The sequence below is a fragment of the Miniopterus natalensis genome, chromosome 16 (assembly GCF_054644295.1).
Source record: "Miniopterus natalensis isolate mMinNat1 chromosome 16, mMinNat1.hap1, whole genome shotgun sequence".
Classification (NCBI taxonomy): domain Eukaryota; kingdom Metazoa; phylum Chordata; class Mammalia; order Chiroptera; family Miniopteridae; genus Miniopterus; species Miniopterus natalensis.
In genome coordinates this window covers 24,243,916-24,263,226 of record NC_142096.1, presented here as the reverse complement: position 1 = coordinate 24,263,226, position 19,311 = coordinate 24,243,916, and the positions used below count along the sequence as shown (strand labels likewise).

Sequence of the window (19,311 nt, the reverse complement as noted above, 5' to 3'; positions counted from 1 at the left end):
GAGCTCTGCACCATGGAGCCTAAATTCCAATGTGGTAGCAAATGGCTAGAGCTAAGGGGCAGCTGGACTCTCCAGTTCATTTCTTATACTTAGTAATTCTGATTTTATTTTGTACAACCTGTCCATCCTTTACTTGTTAGGTTACCTGCCTGGGTAAAGTTTGCTCAACCTACTCTAAGTTCCTTGGCTTCTAAGACAATGATGTTTCCCTAGATCTTCTACCTCGGAGAGTTCCATTTCCTTTCCGTTCTAGCTCCTTAAACTGTAGAGATGAACAAGGTTTCTCGTCCTGGGTTTCTCCACTGTTATTCTTTCTATGAGCACCCTGTCCAGTTAACCTAATCCATTCCAATGACTTTAACCACTACCTCTATGTTGTCTTTCATGGGGACGCCTCTAGCCCAGACCCCTGCTTGGAGCTTCTACAGCAAGGACCTGATGCTCTTTTTTTGAATATTTCATAAGCCAATAAATTCAACTTGTCTTCTCTTACAGACTTGCTGCTCCTGCTGCATCTCTCCTTTAATGATATCACTTTCTACCCAGACCTCTAAGCCAAAGGAGGCAATAAGATACAGGGGAAAGAGGTTTCACAGCAGATCAGATTTGCATTCAGATTCTGGTTCTTCCCTTTTTGTTTGCAATTCATTTAGCTTCTGATTGTCAAAATTTTTTTTCTGAACCTCTTCTGAAAGGTGAGGGTGAAGATCAGTACCAGATCCTGACAGCAGATAAATGGCGGCTGTCCTGGGATTCACATGTACTGCTCCTTTACCCATAGCCCCTGCATCCAACCCAGGAACAAATTCTTCTCTTTTTTATCTTTTAATTATTTTTGAACTACTTCCTCCTTTTTATCCCTACCACTGTTTTCATTAGCCGTAGCATACACCACTGTAATATTGTATTGAATGATCTCCCGATCACATGTGTCCAATACTAATGAAAACTACCCCAGATGAAAATCCAACCATTTATTAATAATTGCTAACACTGACCACCTACTAAATCAAAGGCACTATGCTAAGGACTTTGTATGCTTGTATTATTTTTTAAATTAAATTTACTGGAGTGACATTGGTCAATAGGATCACATAGGTTTCAGGTGTGGATTTTTATGTTATAAGATCTGTTAATCACCAATGGGATATAACACGAAACTGACTTCACCACAGAACCCTTTACTAGAGACTCATCTCATCTGATTAATAGTTTGCACATTTTAGAAAATGACAGGTTAATATGATCTCACTTATATGTGAAATCCAATGAACAAAATGAGCTGACAAACAAAACAGAATCAGAGACATGGTTACAAGGAAACAGACTGAGCTGTCAGTGTGTGTGGGGGGGTGTTGGGGGACTAAATAAAAGATGAAGGGATTAAGCAAAACACACACACATACACACACACACACACATGTATCTATCTCTCAGAGACAACAATGTGGTGATAGCCAGAGACAAAGGTGGGTGGAGGTAGGGGGAGGTGGGCAAAGGGGGGGTAAATGGAGATGGAAAGATAGTTTGCTTTGGGCAATGGGCACATAATGCAGTGTGCAGATGATCTTTTGTTGAGTTGTGCACTTGAAACCTGTATGATTTTGTGAACCAATGTCACTTCAGTAAATTCAATAAAAAAAATGACAGGGTAGAATAATATTTATATACAAGTATTAAAACAATAATCGCCTAAATTATAAACCATGTTTTATTGTTTCAGTAAATTATTCTTGCTACATAGCACAGTCGCAAATCTATCCATGAAGTCTGTAGCTTCATACTAAGGTTCTTTTACAAGCCTTCCCACCTATACTATGTGCTTATTTAAGAAGAGCTTTGTGTTATACGCTTCTCCACATCTTTCATTGTGCTTATTAGCCAGTACCTTAAATACTGTTGCTACTCAACAAATAGTTGTTGAGTGTGGACTATCCTTCCAAAAATGTATAAGAAAAACTTTGACTTTATTCTGTTTTCTCTAAACAGTATCAATATTATAAAACTAATTATAAAACTCACCTCCCCTCCATTAACAAAATCCAGAACAAAATAAAGCTTTTCAGTTGTTTGGAAAGAATAATGTAATCCAACCAAAAATGGATGTTTCACGTTTTTCAAGAGCACATTACGTTCAGCCATAATATGTTTTTGCTATTTAAAAAAAAAAAAAAAAAAGGTAAAGGATCAACTTGCATTATATACAACAAAATAATTCTGTTGAGAAAAGGGGCTTAGGAGAAACAAAGCTCTTTTATGTCACCTCTCTTCTGTTGAGAACGATTTTTTTCTGTAACACTTTGACAGCATAAAATTTTCCATCCAGTTTCCGTTTTGCAAGAAGAACCTGTTGTAATTAAAGATTGTGCATACTGTTAGAAATTTCAATATTTTAATAGTAGAATAATTCATTTGTCTATAAATCAATACTTAAATTTTATAAAAAGAAAGTCCACAAAAGACCTAGACAATATAATGTTTTTGTTTTGAAAATTGAAAACTACTAAATTTATTTCTATAAATCTACTTTTCCTTAAGTATTTTAATAAAACAAAAAAAGGATGTTGATCATTTGAATAGCTAGGCACCATTTCTGTGTGTGCTGGCGTTTGATATTTTTACTAAATTTAAGCACCAAAATCTATACTGCTGGCGATCTTTGTGGTGGGTGGGTGGGTGGGTGGGTGTGTGTGTGTACCTACCACGAGTCCAGAAGAGCGTACTTAGAAAACATTGAGGCTATAAACTTCATGGCTACATAAAAAAGGGGGAAGAAAATGATTTCTAGGTGATCAAAGTGAATTTTTGTTTTAACTTTTAGGTTTCTCTTATAGGTTTTAAATTCAGAAGAAAGAGTTCAGAGAAGGAAGCATCACAGATAGCCGAGTTTCTATAATGGGCTGGGTTGCATGCACTCTCGAGGACTTGAGAAACTCAAGAGGATTTTTTTGCCTCATACAAAGGTAGACAATTGCTCAAGGTTTTACAAGTAATTTTAAGGGATTCAAGATGCCCTACCAGTTGTGTAACTATTAAATGATACATTCCAAAGCTTTCTGAGACGATATGACACACCTAGTGGCATTGCTGGGCCTTACGTTACATCTGTTGTCTTCCTCACCAAAACCTACAACCCCAGTCTAAGCACAAGAAAAATTTCAGACATATTCCAACAGAGAGACCTCTTACAATATACCTACTGGTACTTCTCAAAGCCATCAAGGTCCTCAAAAACAAGGAAAGTCTGAGAAACTGTCACAGCTAAGAGGAGCTTAAGGAGATACACAACTAAATGTAATGTGGTATGGTGGATGAGATCCTGGAACAGAAAAAGGACATTAGGTAAAAACTAAGGAAATCTAAATAAACAATGAACTTAAGTTGATAGCAGTGCATTAATATTGGTTCATTAATTGGAACAAATGTACCATACTAATGTAAGATGTTAATAAAAGGGCAAACTGTGGGGATGGGGTGGGGGATGGTTCAGGAATTTTCTGAACTTTCTGTATTTTCTCTTTTTAAAAATATGTTTTTATCGCCCGTAGGCATTTGGCTCAGTGGCTAGAGCATTGGCCTACGACTGAAGGGTCCCAGGTTAGACTCCGGCCAAGGGCATGTACCTCGGTTGCAGGCTTGTGGGAAGACAACCAATTGGTGTGTCTCTCACATCGATGTTTCTCTCTCTCTCTTTTCTACTCTCTCTGAAAAGCAATAGAAAATATATCCTCGGTGAGGATTAAAAGAAAAAAAAAAGAAAGAAAAGGGAACCCTTGTACACTCTCAGTGGAGATGTAAATTAATACAGTGATTATGAGTAAAACTATAAAGGTTCTTCAAAAAAAATTTTTTTTTTAAAGTCTTTATTGATTTTTAGAGAGAGAGGAAGAGAAAGGGAGAGAGTGAAAGAGAAAAACTGATGTGCTGCCTCCTACACAACCCCTACTGGGGATCCAGCCCACAACCCAGGCATGTGCCCCGACCGGGAATCAAACCGGTGACCTCGTGGTGCGTGGGGTCAACCAACTGAGCCACACAGGCCAGGACTGTATTTTTCTCTTTACTCAGTTTTTCTGTAAATCTAAAATAAAGTCTATTAATTTGAAAAAAATGTTTGTTACTCAGAAAGATGTAGTGAAAACATCTTCAGAGTGAAAATGTCCTGTGCTCAACTGATGGCATTTTTCTCATGCCCCATTCTTTTGTTCTCTGCAATATTTCACTCTTTTGAATGTTCTTTTCTTCTTACACTTTTCATTGGTTTATCTTCAAGTACATCATGAGATAATAATTCCAAAAATGTGGCAATTAGGAGGTAATCATTTCCTTTAAGTAGGCATTTTTTCCTATTTGATTGGTAGATTGGGAGAACAGCCAGATGGTTAAGAAACAAATGTGCAAATGGAAAGTGAAACCGAGTCCACTCACTGGAGAAAAGATAATAAATGTTAGCTGGTCGTTACTTATTTTAGCCTATCATATATTTTTCTATTCTTCAAACACATGGTGAATTTGCATTTGTCTGTTTTTCCTTCTTTTTGTGTATTATACTTTTCTTTGTTTTACTGCACTTTGTTGGATTCTAGTCATTTTGCAAGATTTAAAATTTTTTTAAACATAACAGATAACTAAATAACTCACAAATCATTACAAGTCAGTAAATTATTACAAAATGAACACATTATGTAACTACTTTGGCCCCGCTTTGGCCCCATTCCAGAAACTACTCATCCCCATCTTCCTCAAAGCTAACCACTATCTCAGCTTGCAATAACACAGGTAATTTCTGTCATATTTTGAATTTTATCTAATTAAAATCACGTAAAGTTGTCTCTGCCTAATTTTTTTCACTCTAAATTATCTAATATGCATTCAAGCTGTGGCATGTTGTATAGTTTTTGAATTTTTATTGCAGTACACAATTTACTCCAATCTTTTGTTGACAGACATTTAGATTGTATACGAATAATGATGCTATGGATATTCTGGCATGTGCCTTTCCTTGTGCATATGTGCATGCATTTCTGTTGGATATATAGCTAGGAGTAGAACCAATGCGTCATAGGTAATGCATACATTCAGCTTCAATAAATGTTTCAACCAGCATTAAAAACACCAACACACATGAATAAATCTAATTAAAGATGTGTAATTAGGTCCTTGAAAGTGCATACAACCCAGCCCATTACAGCACACTATAAAACAGTACTGAGAGAAAGTAAAAATGAACTAAATTAACAAAGGGATAGACCATGGTCATGGATTGGAAGACTCAATAATGTGAAGATGACAATTCTCCTCAAATTGATCTACAGATTTAATGCAATCCCAATCAAAATCCAACAGGCTCTTGTGGAAATTGACATGCTAATTCTACCATTTATATAGCTATGTAAAGGGCTAAGAAGAGCCTCATGAAGAACAACAAGGAAGGAGGACTCGTCCTGTTGGAAATCAAGCTACATTTGTCAAGACACTGGTTCTGGTGCAAGAATAAACAGACTACTGAAACACAATATAAAATCGAGAAACAAATATAAAACATAAAATCTAGAAGTAGATCCATGCATATATAGACACAGGATATATGATGAAGGTTACCCTTCAGATCAGTGGGGAAAGAACAGTCTTTGCAATAAATTATGTGGGATCAGTTGGCTATTCATAGGGAAGAAAATAAACTATGACCCTACACCTCATGCTGTATGCAAGAACTAAACATGAAGTTTCCAAAAGATAATGCTTTTTGTTATTAGTGACAGATTATCTCTAACATCTCAAGGGACTGTGAGCATTTTGAGAGCAGATCTATTTCTATCTTTCTATTGCCTAGCATGTAGCAGCTGGTCAATACATATTTGCTGAATTAATAAACACACATGGGTTTAACTGCATGATCACAGTTTCTAGTGTCTAGAGAACTCAGAAAACAAGCCAGAGATACAGAGAGCTATACATATAGCAAGCTAGAATTAAATACATGCATATTTATTTTTACTACAGATTGACATATAATGCAAAAAAAGCACTTCTGGCCTTAAGTGATTCTCCTTCCCTGGTGGCCACAACTGTCAAGTTAAGTGATTCAGCTGACAATCACTTCCAAAGAGAAGCAGGGTCTTCACAGGGCCCTTTCTCCCCCAACTATTATTTACACAGCTGCTCATTTTTGTATTTTCCACCTCAGCTTAAATAGCACCTCTTCAAAGTAGCAATCACTGACCCACCCACCTAAGTAGGGAGTCCACACCACTGCCTACAGTATTCTGTCACTTCACCCTATTCTTTGATTCCTTCATAGCCCCATTATACTTACAATTATTTATTTGACTGCATATTTTTAGTTGACTGTTTCCCCTACTAGGTTGTAAGCACCACAAAAGCAGCAACCATGTCAGTTTTATTAAGTATTATCTAAACAGGGCCTGGAATGGTGCTTGGCACATAGTAGGTGCTCAACAAATACTTTTTGAACAAATGAATTTTATGTTAGAATTTCAGTAGATGCCTTATCTCCCTAATTATTCTGTCAGTACTTTGAAGGCAGAGAAAGGATCTTAACTCCATGTCCTGCATACCAACAGGCTTTGTGGCCTGGCATGTATAAAGCATGCATTCCTTAAGTACTTACTTATGGAATGAGAAAATAAACACACTCTTACCTTGCCAAAGCTGCCTTTTCCAATAACTTTTAAGAAATCAAAGTCTGTTGGTTTAGCACTGAAATAAATGAACAACAAGAATTAGCCTCCTAGAAACTGGACAAATGTTAACTTTTAAACATTTCTCAGCACACTTTTTAATAAGTAAATGTTGGATACAAAACACTTCAGCATGATGACTTCAGCTTTCACGCTAGTAGTAACCCGTTTTAATATAAAATAGGTAATAATAAATAATATCTACTTTCTGATTAGATATTTTACAGCGTTAAGCCTTGTTAAGTTCTACTTAAAAGGAACTTTGATAATAGCATCATTAGAAGAAAATGAGATATTATAGTTTTGAACTCAATGTAGCTTCTATCTAAACTAATCTTATTAACTATAAACCTCACCAATGCTGTTAATGAAGAAACTGAATAACTATATAAGTTAGTAATACATTCCAAGGACTCTCTAGTTTGGTAATTTTTCTGAAAAGGAAGTTAATAGCTCAAACACCTAGTAAAGTCACTAAGAAAAATTTCTTGAGGAAAAAAGTCATCACAGTGTTTTGCATATCAATAATTTATTATACATTACAGATAAAGACCTCTCTGCTTATTCTCATAGATGGTACTGTAGGAAAGCCAGGGGTAGAGAAGCCAGAGGGAATACTAGGATTGTCCTTTTATTTCTATTATCCTGTCAGGTAGAAACAGCGTTGGCTGTCTGTAGGTTAAAGCACAGGGCAGCAGAAAGTTGAGCGTAAGCAGCCAGAAGAGCTGTTTCCCTTCAGCACAGTCTGAATTCCCAAGCTGTACTAAGGAGAGGGGATTGACTCCATTTAGAGTCTAAATTTCCTTCAATTCATCATTGAAAGAAATAGTCAATTCAAACATGAGAGTAACACCAAGTCTAGGTTAAATAATAACAGGGGAAGGTTAGGGAGATAAATACTTAACTAAGCTTAGATGTTTTCTTCTTCAAGAACGTGCTCTTTGGACTAGTTACTCTGTTCTTTAATATGCCGAAATACTGAAATAATTTTTTAAACAAATATAATAGTGAAAAAAACATGCAAATCCCTCATGGTAAACACACTAACTGAGGCCCCACTGTTAACTGCTGGTGACAAACCCTAATTGAAAGTAAATTTGTTTTTGTGCTGCCTGACCAACTCAATGCTATGATGGCAGGAAAAATGCTCAAACTCAAACTTAGCTCTTCCAGTTACCATCACATTTCTGTGCTTTCCTTTGCAGCAAAACTCAAGTAAGCGGTCTAAATTCTGTCTATAGCTGCTGTCCCCTCCTCGAGTTCTATCTTGAAGCTTTTCCTGTCGGCGGGGTCTTTGTACCCACCACACCACTGAAACTGCTCCAAATGGTCACCAGCAACTTATAAGAACCAGGGACCGAGTCTCAGACTTCACCTTACTTGCCCTACTGGCAATATTAACAGTCAATTGCTCCTCCTCAAGAAGCTTTCTTCACCTGCTTGTGTGACACTACATTCCTCATTCTCCTATCTTCCCATTTACTCTTCCTTTAGTGTCCTTTACTGGCTCCTCTCTGATTTTACTATAATGCTGAAGTGTCCCATGACCCAATCCTTGGACCATGTCTCTTCACTGTCTATACTCACTGTTTAAGTGGACCAAAAGGGTGAGGAAAGCGAAGTATCCTGGGATAAAAGATAGAATACTTTAGAATTAGTCCAGTAAGGGTGTAAAAATAATTATAAGTGAGGACAGCAACACTCCTTCTCTAACCCAGGCAGACATTACTAATCCGTCAGGGCACTTCTCAAACTGAGCCAAGAAGTGGCCTTGGAATCGTCTGTATGCAGTGTCCTAGGTATTCACTTCCGATAAATTGACACTCAAGATAAAGTCTATATTTACCACTCCTGGTGTTCCTCAAAACATTTCCCCTGGGGTCAATTAAATATGGGACTATGGGAGAAAGTGCAAAAAGAAAGTTTAGCAGCCTTTAATAAACTAATGTGCATCGTGACTACTCTGGAACAAGCTGGATAAGGACTATGGTTGCACCAATGACACTGAGCACCAGGAGAATATCAATTAGGCCTGCCCGGATGCTTCTGCCAGAACACTTCCCAAGTACCTCCCAGGACTTACTGTTCCTTGGGAAATACAGTCTACTGACTTTACACACACACACACACACACACACACACGGGGGCGGGAAGCAAAACAGTGGAACCTGATCAATAATTTGTGGGTTAAAAATGCCTCAGAGCTCCACTAAAGCAATGCAAAGCTAGAGCAGTAAATTAGGCAAGCATAGGAGACTATTATATTCACTGTAACTATGGTTATATCTCTTAGGCTTCCAGTTGAACTGGTAAAATTATATTTAAACATTTACAAAGAAAGATCCTTCTAAAGTTTAAAGGATTGTTTGAAACAAATCAAACCTACTGAGGGTTTCCAGATGGTCCCAGGTTGATGTTCTGTGAGGTAGAGTGTAGCTGTTGAAGTGAGGAAAAAAAATTAGTGTTCATATTGGAACTTCAATGGTCAGTAAATGGTTTTCAAATAAAATACACATAACTGCATCAAATATTTGATGTAGTGCCATGCTAAAGAAACCTAAAGTCCTAATTCTTAATAAACATACAGACTTATTTGGAAACATCCATAATCATTTTTATGATCAATTTCAAGAGCAGTTGTAAGGAAAGTGGTAAGGCAGAAATTAAGCTCACAGTGGCAAATGAATGAAGTAAACCGGGGAAAGCTCCTTGGAAGAGGTGGGCGTTGAAACAACAATTTAAGAGGGATAATTTTTCCATTTAAAAACCTGGTTAAAGATGGCTTTTGTTTTTCAAATTTTCCAATAAAGATGGATACTTTTACTAGAGCCTTATATAATTATTCTTCATATAAGCTTTAAACATGAAATAAGCTTTCAAAAACTTCTCTTTAAGTTAATCAGAACCAATAAATTTTATCTAAGCAATTTCTTATTAGAGACAAATATATGTATTTCCACTTAAATTCATTTGAAACTTATGACAATCTCCAGAATACAAGCTATTTTTAAAAATAAAGAACAAAAGTTCTGATGTATAATAATATGTTTCTTATGAAACAATACATTGTCACAGATGAAAAAGTTAAACCTGTTCTCTTAACTGAGAATCCCCTTTGGCATCAGAGAAACATTACTACTTTCCAGCAGTCAAAAAAAGGAATACATCTATTATCAAATGAAGATTTTAGCTGTGATACAGTAATGTTCCAACTCATAATATTACCTTTTAAATTATAAAAACAGAACCATGACATAATTAAAGGATATTATAAAAACTAAAATGGCCCGGCCAGCGTGGCTCAGTGGTTGAGTGTCGACTCATGAACCAGGAGGTCATGGTTTGATTCCCAGTCAGGGCACATGCCTGGGTTTTGGGCTCGATCCCCATTGCAAGAGGTGTGCAGGAGGCAGCCGATCAATGACTCTCTTTCACCATTGATGTTTCTATCTCCCTCTCCCTCCTCTACCTCCCTGTCTCTGAAATCAATAAAACATATAAAAAAAAAAAAAAAAAAAAAAAAAAAAAAAAAAAAAAGCCTTCACTGCAACACCTCTGATTTTTATGTATATATTTAACAAATACTTAATAATCAATTCTGAATTATAAAGGTGTTATCATATTTATAACATTTGCAATTATCATTTGAATTGCTAACTATTAATTCTTTGAGTTAAATTATTGTAATTCCTCTTACCCACATATTTTTTTAAAGTAAGTGTAGAAAATATCTTAGTAAGGCAAGAGCTTATTATATTTATTACAATTTATTTTAAAAAATAAAAATATTCTATTCAAGTATAGTGAAGATGAAAACATACAGTGACCAAAAAAAGAAGTTGTAAATTGAAGAGAGTGGAATACAAAACTGTATATACACTATATAATTAGAATTAGATAATTTTAAAAATTCCTTATATGTTAAGAGAAGATTAGAAAGAAAATCACTAAAATGTTAAAGATAACTAGGTCTGGTTGGTGATATATGGGTAATATTTCCCTTTTTACTATTTTCAAAAGCTTCTTTAATGTATTATTTTTTCATCGTAAAAAGTACTCACTTATAAATTTTATAACCGCAATCAGTAAGAGGCTTTTATGTATTCTGTAGAATATACATATGTTTTTATGTATTCTACAGAATAAAAAACTTAAAATGGGTAAAATGACTTCGTTTTAACTAAATATCCTAAAGGTGCCCATAATTCCATCTTTAGGGAATGGTATTTTTTCTGTTCAAAAATACAATCCCTCTTACTACCTTCTCAGTACTTCTTTCATCTTCATCTTCAGATGGGTCTGACTGATGTTTTGGGCTGTCCATTTGAAGGAATGCTCTGACATCTGGACTAAAAACAAAAATTAACTTTATTATGACTTTTTAAAGTATTTCTACAGCTTTTCTCCCTTTTAAAATGAAAATAAAAATAATTATAACAGCATCTACAGTAAAGAAGTCAAACAAAATCCATTAATATTCATTATCATAAAAGGAATAAGCAAATGATTTTTAAAAAAATAGAGACTCCAACACAGGCAAAAGCATAAACAGGCAGCTCACAGAAGGGAAAACCCAAACAATAAGAAAATTTATCAAGATGCCTAACTTCATTAAGAGCCCAAGAAATACAAATTAAAATAATGAGTTACTACTTTACATCCACTAAATGGAAAAATTAGAAAGCTAGATAATATCAAAAATTGGTAGACATACAGGGTAAGAGACACCTTCATGTACTACTGGTGAGAATGTACAATGAGGCAACTTTTCTGAAAAGCAATCTGGCAGGACTTGGTGAAACTGTGTATGCGTTTTCCTAGACCCAGAAATTCTAGTTCTAGGAATAAACCACAGAAAAAAATATGCACAGGTTCAGTGAAAAGCATGTAACTAGGACACTCATTGCAACATTTCTTACAGTTTTAATCAGAAGCGAAACAGCCATTCACCACTAGGGAAATGGGTAGGCGAGCACGGTGACCACCGACGGACGGCAGAAACAAGGAGCTACAGACAGTACAGGACACTGCCACTTACGTGGATGCATTAACTACTCACGCAACAAAGCAACCGTCATTAGACAGACAGCCAAAGACACGTAACACAAGCAGATTAAAGTAGGTATCGACAGTGGGAATGAGGAACTGGCAGTGAAGATCAAAGACGAAGAGGGGAAAAAGGAGTAAAATAAAAGAGGGGCCTTGTGTGGACTAGCGACAATCGCAAGCAATGATTAAGTCTCTGTATCAGAGGTACCTCCTTCCAAATCATTCTTTTTTTCTTCTTGAGATATAATTGATATTTGTATGTATTGTGAAATGATCACAGTAAGTCCAGTTAACATCCATCGCCACAGTTACAATTTTTTGTCTTGTGATGAGAACCTTTAAGATCTATTCTCTTAGCAAATTTAAAATACAAAGTGGGGCAAAAGTAGGTTTATAGTTGTGAGTATGCACGTGAAACAGTTTATTCTTGTACTACTACTTATTAATTATTGTATTATTTTCCATACGAACATCTGTAAACCTACTTTTGCTCCACCCTTTATATACCCTACAACCCAGAATTTCTACTCCAAGACACATCTGAAATGCCTGCACATGTGCACCAAAAGATATGTTAATGACATTATTCATTATAGCCAGAAAATGGAAACAGCTCACATGTCCATCAGCAGTAGAATGGATAAACTGTGGCCTATTCACACAGTGGGATATATACAACTATAGAAATGGAACAAACTACAGCTACATGTGACAACATAGTGACTCTCGCATTACTGAAAATAAATCAGATAAAGAATATGCATATAAGCACAACCCAAGGACACGGACAATGGTGGGGAGAGGGACTGGGGAGGGGGATGGGACGCAGTGGAAGGAATCATTGAGGAGAAAAAGGGACATCTGTAATATTTTAAACAAAAATAAAATAAAATTTAAAAAAAGAATATATATTGTATGATTCTACTTGCATAAAGTTCAAAAACAGTGCACATTAATCTATGCTGCTAAAAAATCAGGAAAATAATTACCTTTGGGATGAGGGAAAGGATAGAGACGAGAAGGGATATGTGAGGGGCTTCAGGAGTACTGGTAACATTCTATTGCTTGGCTGGGGGGTGGCAACTCAAATGTAATCACTTTCACATGATTTATTAAGCTGTATGGTCATGACTTCTGCTCTTTTCTGTATGTGCTAGCCTACAATAAAGCTAAAATAAGGTATTTTTGCTTCCATTTGCATTTCCAAAATAGGGAAGGAAATGTTCAGTTCTTTTGGATAATTTTCAGTTATTAATCAGCCATTTGTAGCTCCTATTTTGTAAATCAATGTGCTTCGTCCATTTTTCTTTTGGTGTCTTAAGTGTGAATTACCTGTATGAGCTCTTTCCATATTAAGTATATTTATCTATAGCTCTTTATCACGGGAAACTTTTTGTATATTTTTGGTTTTTAATTTCACTTTTGATTTGGGAAGTTCAAACATTTTTATTAGCCAAATTTGTGTTTTACTTTGTAACACATCAAGCGCTGCCAATATGCTCAGAAAACCTTTTTTTTAACCTAGAGATCATAGAAATACTAACATATCTTATTCCAGCTTTTTAGTGTTTTGTTTTGTTTTTAAAATATATCTTTATTGATTTCAGAGAGAGGAGAGGAGGGGGAGAGAGAGGGATAGAAATATCAATGATGAGAGAGTCATTGATCGGTTGCAGCCCACAACCTGGGCAGGTGCCCTGATCGGGAATCGAACCCCGATCGCCTGGATCCTAGGTCAACGCTCAACCGCTGAGCCACGCCCGGCCGGGCCTTTAGTGATTTTTAAAATCAATTTTAATAAAGTTGTTTTAAAAGTAAGCTTTTTTCTATTAAAGTAAAGCAATTTCTAAAGTTGATTTCACAAATTAATACTAGCCACACAGGAGGTCTAGTTCAAGATGTACTTGCTGCGTAGCTTCTCTTCTTGCTCTCTTAAATTTGTACTATTTTATAAACAGTTTGATGTGCAAATGAAGAATATGAGAATTAACAATGTTCCATTAACAACAGATAAGATCCAGAAAATATGAAGTGTCACCTTTTATTGAGAAGAAAATGTCAGTTAAAATTACATTCAAAAAACTTGTGGCTATTTATTTTTGGGGTGCTGGAAAGGCCCTGTACCCTAAATGGAATAATGGTGGGTACAGGGTGTATATGTAAGAAATCTATTGGGTTGTATACTGAAGAACTGTGTATTGTATAAGATAATGTTAAAATCAATGCAATCAAATTGCTTTTAGTTGAATTTTGATACCAAATATAACATCTTTATGATATTGCTCTTCTAGACCCAGATGGAATATTTAGAATTTAATATATAGTGTCAGAGGTTCTGAGTAACACCGTCCAAAATACCAGGAGAAATAATCACCAGCACCACCATGTATTCCATACTTAGTCCATGTGAGGCTCTCTGTCAAAGGAGGGAACAAATTCAAGATCTCAATGTATGAATTATATTTCAAACAATATGCCAATTCAAAGTAATATCAATGCATACAGCAAAAAATTAAAGGTTAGAAGGATAGATCTATCTTCCATGAAGATAACATGGAATTTGTCCTTGGGAAAAGGCATTAATGTTTAAAGGCTCTTTGCTGAGAAATACACTAGATATAGGAACCCTGAATTCAAGGTTCCTCCCCAATTTTATGCCCCTGTCACCTGCTGGAAGCCCTGAATGAAAAGGCAGCTGCTCTTCAGTGCACTGGCTAATCCTAGGGCTACTGCAGCTACTAGACCTCCCAACCCTGTCCCTTGTGTCAGGGGAAATCCAGAGCATGGGCAGAACACCTGAGTTAGGGGAGGTTCAGTTCTAGTATTTTACTAACTTAGTAAATTACAATTAAGTGAGACAAAAAAGGAGATCAGAGGATCTGCTCAGAATGGTAGAAGACTACTGTAAACTGTAAAGAACTATATAAACGGTAATATAAAGATCTATATGAAAAAATCATTTTTTAGAACAAATGCTAAAAATATAGTCCTTCAGTGCTGTGACCTGGAAAGACTGTTCAGGTGTGTGGTGTCTGCATCACTGTCCATAATGCAACCCTCACTTACATCTACATAGATAAGTGAGCCGTGAAAAAGCTCCCCAGATATTTTACTTTACCCTCTTTAATTTTTATAATACTTTAAACATACAAAACAATACAAGTAACATATATGTAAATTACAAATCACAATAAATATGATGAACACCCATGAGCGATTTACCAGACTCAAAAATGAAAACATATCTCAAAACCCGTTCCTGGGTCTGTCTGATGGGACACACGCTTTCTGCCTTCATCAGCAGCTGCTACTTTACAGAAGGAGTTTAAATTCATTAGCAAGAGACACACACACACAGGGCTGGGAAAGCACCTTCAAGTAAGTGGCTGCCTGGAATGCTGTGTTGAGAAGGACTGGAGGCCTCTCGATGGAAGAGGACAGGAGTGGTGGCACGTGGGCCTGACCCTTGCGAACTCCTTCAAAGGCGTTATCTCCTTTCTGAACATCTACTCTGTGTTCCAGTCATAACTTAAGTGTCCTGAATGTTTCAGGCTTTTTTTAGACTCTTACACATACTGCTCCCTTTGCCTAGAATGCTCTCCCTGTGTTGATTTCTTGAATGACTGTACTTCCTTTAAGGCCCAGGAAGCCTTCTTTGACCTCCCTAAGAGATGGCCATATTTTTCTCTGTTATCTTCTAGCACCTCTATCATAAAACTTTCCTGGCTTTAGTTGCTTGTTGATATATCTGTTTCTCCCGCTAGACTGGAAGCCTATGCCTCTGGAACATAGGAATGGCACTCAGTACTCTTTATGTTCCCAGTGCGCACAGCAAGTACTTAACAAATGCTGTTTGAATGTATGAATAAATGTAACACTGAACAATTAGCAAAATATTTTAACTGTGTACTATGCAAATTCCTTTCAAGTTTAATTTACAAAACCAATACAAGTGCAAAAGGCAGAAAGAAAATAACTAGGACCTTGAGTTGATGGTCAAAAAAGGAGTTATAAAGGTTACTGTTTCCAGTCACTAGGGAGAAATGCTTGAGGAAGCGTTTACAAGCGCACAAACACACACATTATATACAGCACACTGACATTCTACAGAACATAGAAAATCTTTGGCAGTAACTTATTCAATATTCTTAGGTTTGATTTCAGTGCGTCTTCAGAACACAATGATAATTACTTACTGGTTGTAAAGCTCTGGATGCCTAACTAAGTTCTGAATGAATTCATTCAGTCCTGCTCTTCTTTGTTTGATAAAATCTGTTAAAAGAGATATAAGCTATTAGGATTATTTTTGTCAGACTACATAATTATCAATATAATTATAGAAGAACAGATATAAGCGAATTCTGATGAAGAAGCTATTTCTTATGTTTCTTGATATACAATAGAAAACAAAACAAATACTAAAGCAGATAACATATCCCCCAAAATAAAATTCTCCCCAAAATGACTATTTTAGGTTTTAAACAGACTCACTACAAAAACCGGAGGCATTTGCTTGGTCCAATTCCTCCTGTACTACCAAGTAAGGGATAAAAATTAACACTATGACACTGGTGACTGAAAAAAATCATGCTAATTAAAAAATAAACAAACAAAAAAACCCAAGAATTACTGGAAATCCTTGCAACTTGGGAATGATTAATTGGTTACTTGAGTTTCACCAAAACTCTGATGCTAAAAAAACACCTGCTGCTAAAAACAACAACAAAAAACACCCTTGAAAAATACACTTGAACACTTTCCTAACAAATAATTGTCCAACATCTTCAAAGTGTTTTCACTGTTGATGACTGAGGTTCGTGCAACAGCAGTTTAGCAATAGAGGTTACGCACAAAGATTTCTTAGAATTAGAAAGCTGTATTCAAGTATCTTATCTCTGCTATGTATTAGCTAACTAACCTTGAACCTTTCTAAGACTTAAGTCCTTACTTATATAACAGGAATAACAATATTTATACCTCATAGTGCTGTTATAGGATTAAATATGACTGCATAGAATAAGTTTAGTGTAGAATGCCTCCTTTTGTTGTTGTGTCAAAAAGCCATCACCCTAAACCAAATTCTTAATATAGATGGTCCCTGACTTACAATGGTTCAACTTAAGATTTTTCAATTTTATAATGGTGTAAAAGGGCTTAGAATTCAGTAGAAACCATACTGTGAATTTTGATCTGTCCCCAGGCTAATAATATGCAGCACAATCATCTCTGTGGCAACAAGATGATTTTGCCCAACCGCAGGCTAATGTAAGTGTCTGGAGCACGTTGAAGGTCTGGGCTAGGCTAAGCTATGACATTCGGTAGACTAGGTATATTCAATGCATTTTCTACTTTTGATATTTTCAACTTACAGCGGGTTTATCGGGGTGTAATGTAAGTTGAGGAGCACCTGTATATTCTAAAAACTGAAGAAACAGGAGACTTGAGAAAGTATCTCAAAATGTTATTTGTCTCCAAAAAAACTTGTAAACAACATTCAACTTAACAGTGAGTGAGTTTTGGTTTAGTAAAATGATTTCTACTCAACCAAGGTTTTAATGTATAGTGTTTGTCACCCAAATTATGGGTTGTTTCCAGTCACATAGGTTTATTTCCGTTTCTTAAGAGACCTTTCTGAAATGTAAGGTCTGGATATAAAAGAGCAAATATAAATTAGATCTGGTCTCTCAGACCCAGATGCACCTGGCATACCTTTTTCTTGTTCAACTATGAATTTCTTGAAGAATTTCAGGAAGGTATCTTGTAAAACTCTTCCAAGGGCGTTCTTTTTTTTTTTTTTAAATCCTCATCTGAGGATATTTTCTCCATTGCTTTTCAGAGAAAGTAGAAGGGGGGAAAAGAGAGATAGAAACATCGATGTGAAAGAGACACATCGATTGGTTGCCTCCAACCAGGGCTGGGGATCGAGCCTGCAACAGAGGAATGTGCCCTTGGCCAGAATCGAACCTGGGACCCCTCAGTCTGCAGGCCGCCGCTCTAAGCACTGTGCCAAACCACCTAGGTCCAAGAGCATTCTTTATGTCACCAGACAGTAAAGCATACGTGAGGTTTACGTTAAAAACTACACTTGAAAGTCTGTTTTCAGGAACTGGACTTAGTAAGTAACGGGAGGGAGAATTAGAATGACTCTACGTGAGATATTTAAAGAAAATCTAATGACTACATGGAAGCAGCTTTAAATTGTTCTGTGGATATTTACTGATGTACATTTGATATTGGAAGACGGGTTGTGACAAAAGAGCGATTTGCTTTCTTCAGGGAGCTATAGCCCATGCTGCATTAAGTGCTACTAGATTTTTTACTTCATTATTGAACCGAAACAGTTTTGAAAGCCTTAAAGAAGATAAATAAAAGAAGTTGGTAATGAAAAAGGAAGACCAGCGACAGTCAGAATTTAGGGGCATTCCAAGTTTAATTTTTAGAGCAACATCAAGCATTCAACTATCTGAAAAAATTCCAGATAAGACTAAAATGCACGCCAGCCCCATTATAGGGTAAGTTCCAAGAATTTATAAGGCTGACATATTATCTTTAAGAATTATAGCTGGAACCCTGGCTGGGTTGGAGCACCAAAAGGCTGCAGGTTTGAGTCCCACTCAGGGCACATATCTAGATTTAAGATTTGATCCTTGGTTGGGACGTGTATGGGAGGCAACTGATCGATGTTTCTCTCTCCCCCCCCGCCCCTCAAATCAATAAAAACATATCCTTAGGTGAGGAAAGAAAAAAAAAAAGAATTATAGCTGGAAATATATATTTTTAAAAATCTCTCCAATTAAGAATATACGTGAATATACCTGTTGTTATTCAAAGGTGTTTCCATTAGAGATCTGAAAGGACTTAATGCTTAAATAATAAAATGAAAGCTTTAGTCTCCAGAATAAGTATTAAACTGACCTATAAATATCTGTCATTTCAGTGCATCTAGAAAAATCATCCAAGAGGAGACAATCTCCAACACTGTAGGACAGGGGTAAAAAAAGCAAACTCTGACTGAAGGAGACCTTGGGTTTTTGTCCTAACACTGCTACTTGTGGCCAGAACAACCTGATTATGTTCACAATCGAAGGCTGTTTAGAGTCTGCAGGGACCACAGAGATCCTTTTATCTTTAACCCACACCTTTCAGATCGGGAAACAGGGTAAGAGTTTTGTAATGATCCAAACAAGTAATTTTAAAATAAAATGCACATAAAAGTTTGTAAATTTTGTTTTTAAAGGACCACACATTAATCAGACAGTAGAGTAAGGGGGATAAGCCAAACAAACAAGCCTGGATGAGCAACTCTCCACATTTTAGCTGTGCGGCTTGGGACAGTGGCTTAGCCTTGCGAATCCTCTAGTTTCCTGTGAATGATGTAGTTACAAACGCAAATAAAAATTCTACATATGCTAGGGGAAGTGAGAATCCTTGCCAATCCTGAGTTCATAACGTGTAAAACAATAAAGAGCCTCCGGTTGAGAGGGTTACAGGGGATCGTCCTGCAGCCTCAGGGGGAAAGCTAAGTTTTAACTAAAGCAAGAATGTGAAAGAAATACGAAAA

General features: G+C 36.3%; 1 protein-coding gene across 3 annotated transcripts in view; it reads right to left on the bottom strand.

Annotated features, from left to right (window-relative positions):
- The window catches only part of SGK3 (serum/glucocorticoid regulated kinase family member 3), an 89,477-nt gene that overhangs the window by 12,233 nt on the left and 57,933 nt on the right, over positions 1 to 19,311 (bottom strand). For 2 of the 3 annotated variants that reach the window (XM_087825411.1, XM_087825412.1), the window contains 6 exons: positions 15,947 to 16,022; positions 10,963 to 11,050; positions 9,088 to 9,137; positions 6,663 to 6,720; positions 2,264 to 2,347; positions 2,023 to 2,154 (listed from right to left, as the gene is read on the bottom strand). In XM_087825411.1, the coding sequence (XP_087681537.1) occupies positions 2,023 to 2,154; positions 2,264 to 2,347; positions 6,663 to 6,720; positions 9,088 to 9,137; positions 10,963 to 11,050; positions 15,947 to 16,022 (488 nt within the window). Of the gene's footprint in view, positions 1 to 2,022; positions 2,155 to 2,263; positions 2,348 to 6,662; positions 6,721 to 8,288; positions 8,328 to 9,087; positions 9,138 to 10,962; positions 11,051 to 15,946; positions 16,023 to 19,311 lie in introns of all 3 variants that reach the window. The other variant, XM_087825413.1, reaches the window with a different exon arrangement.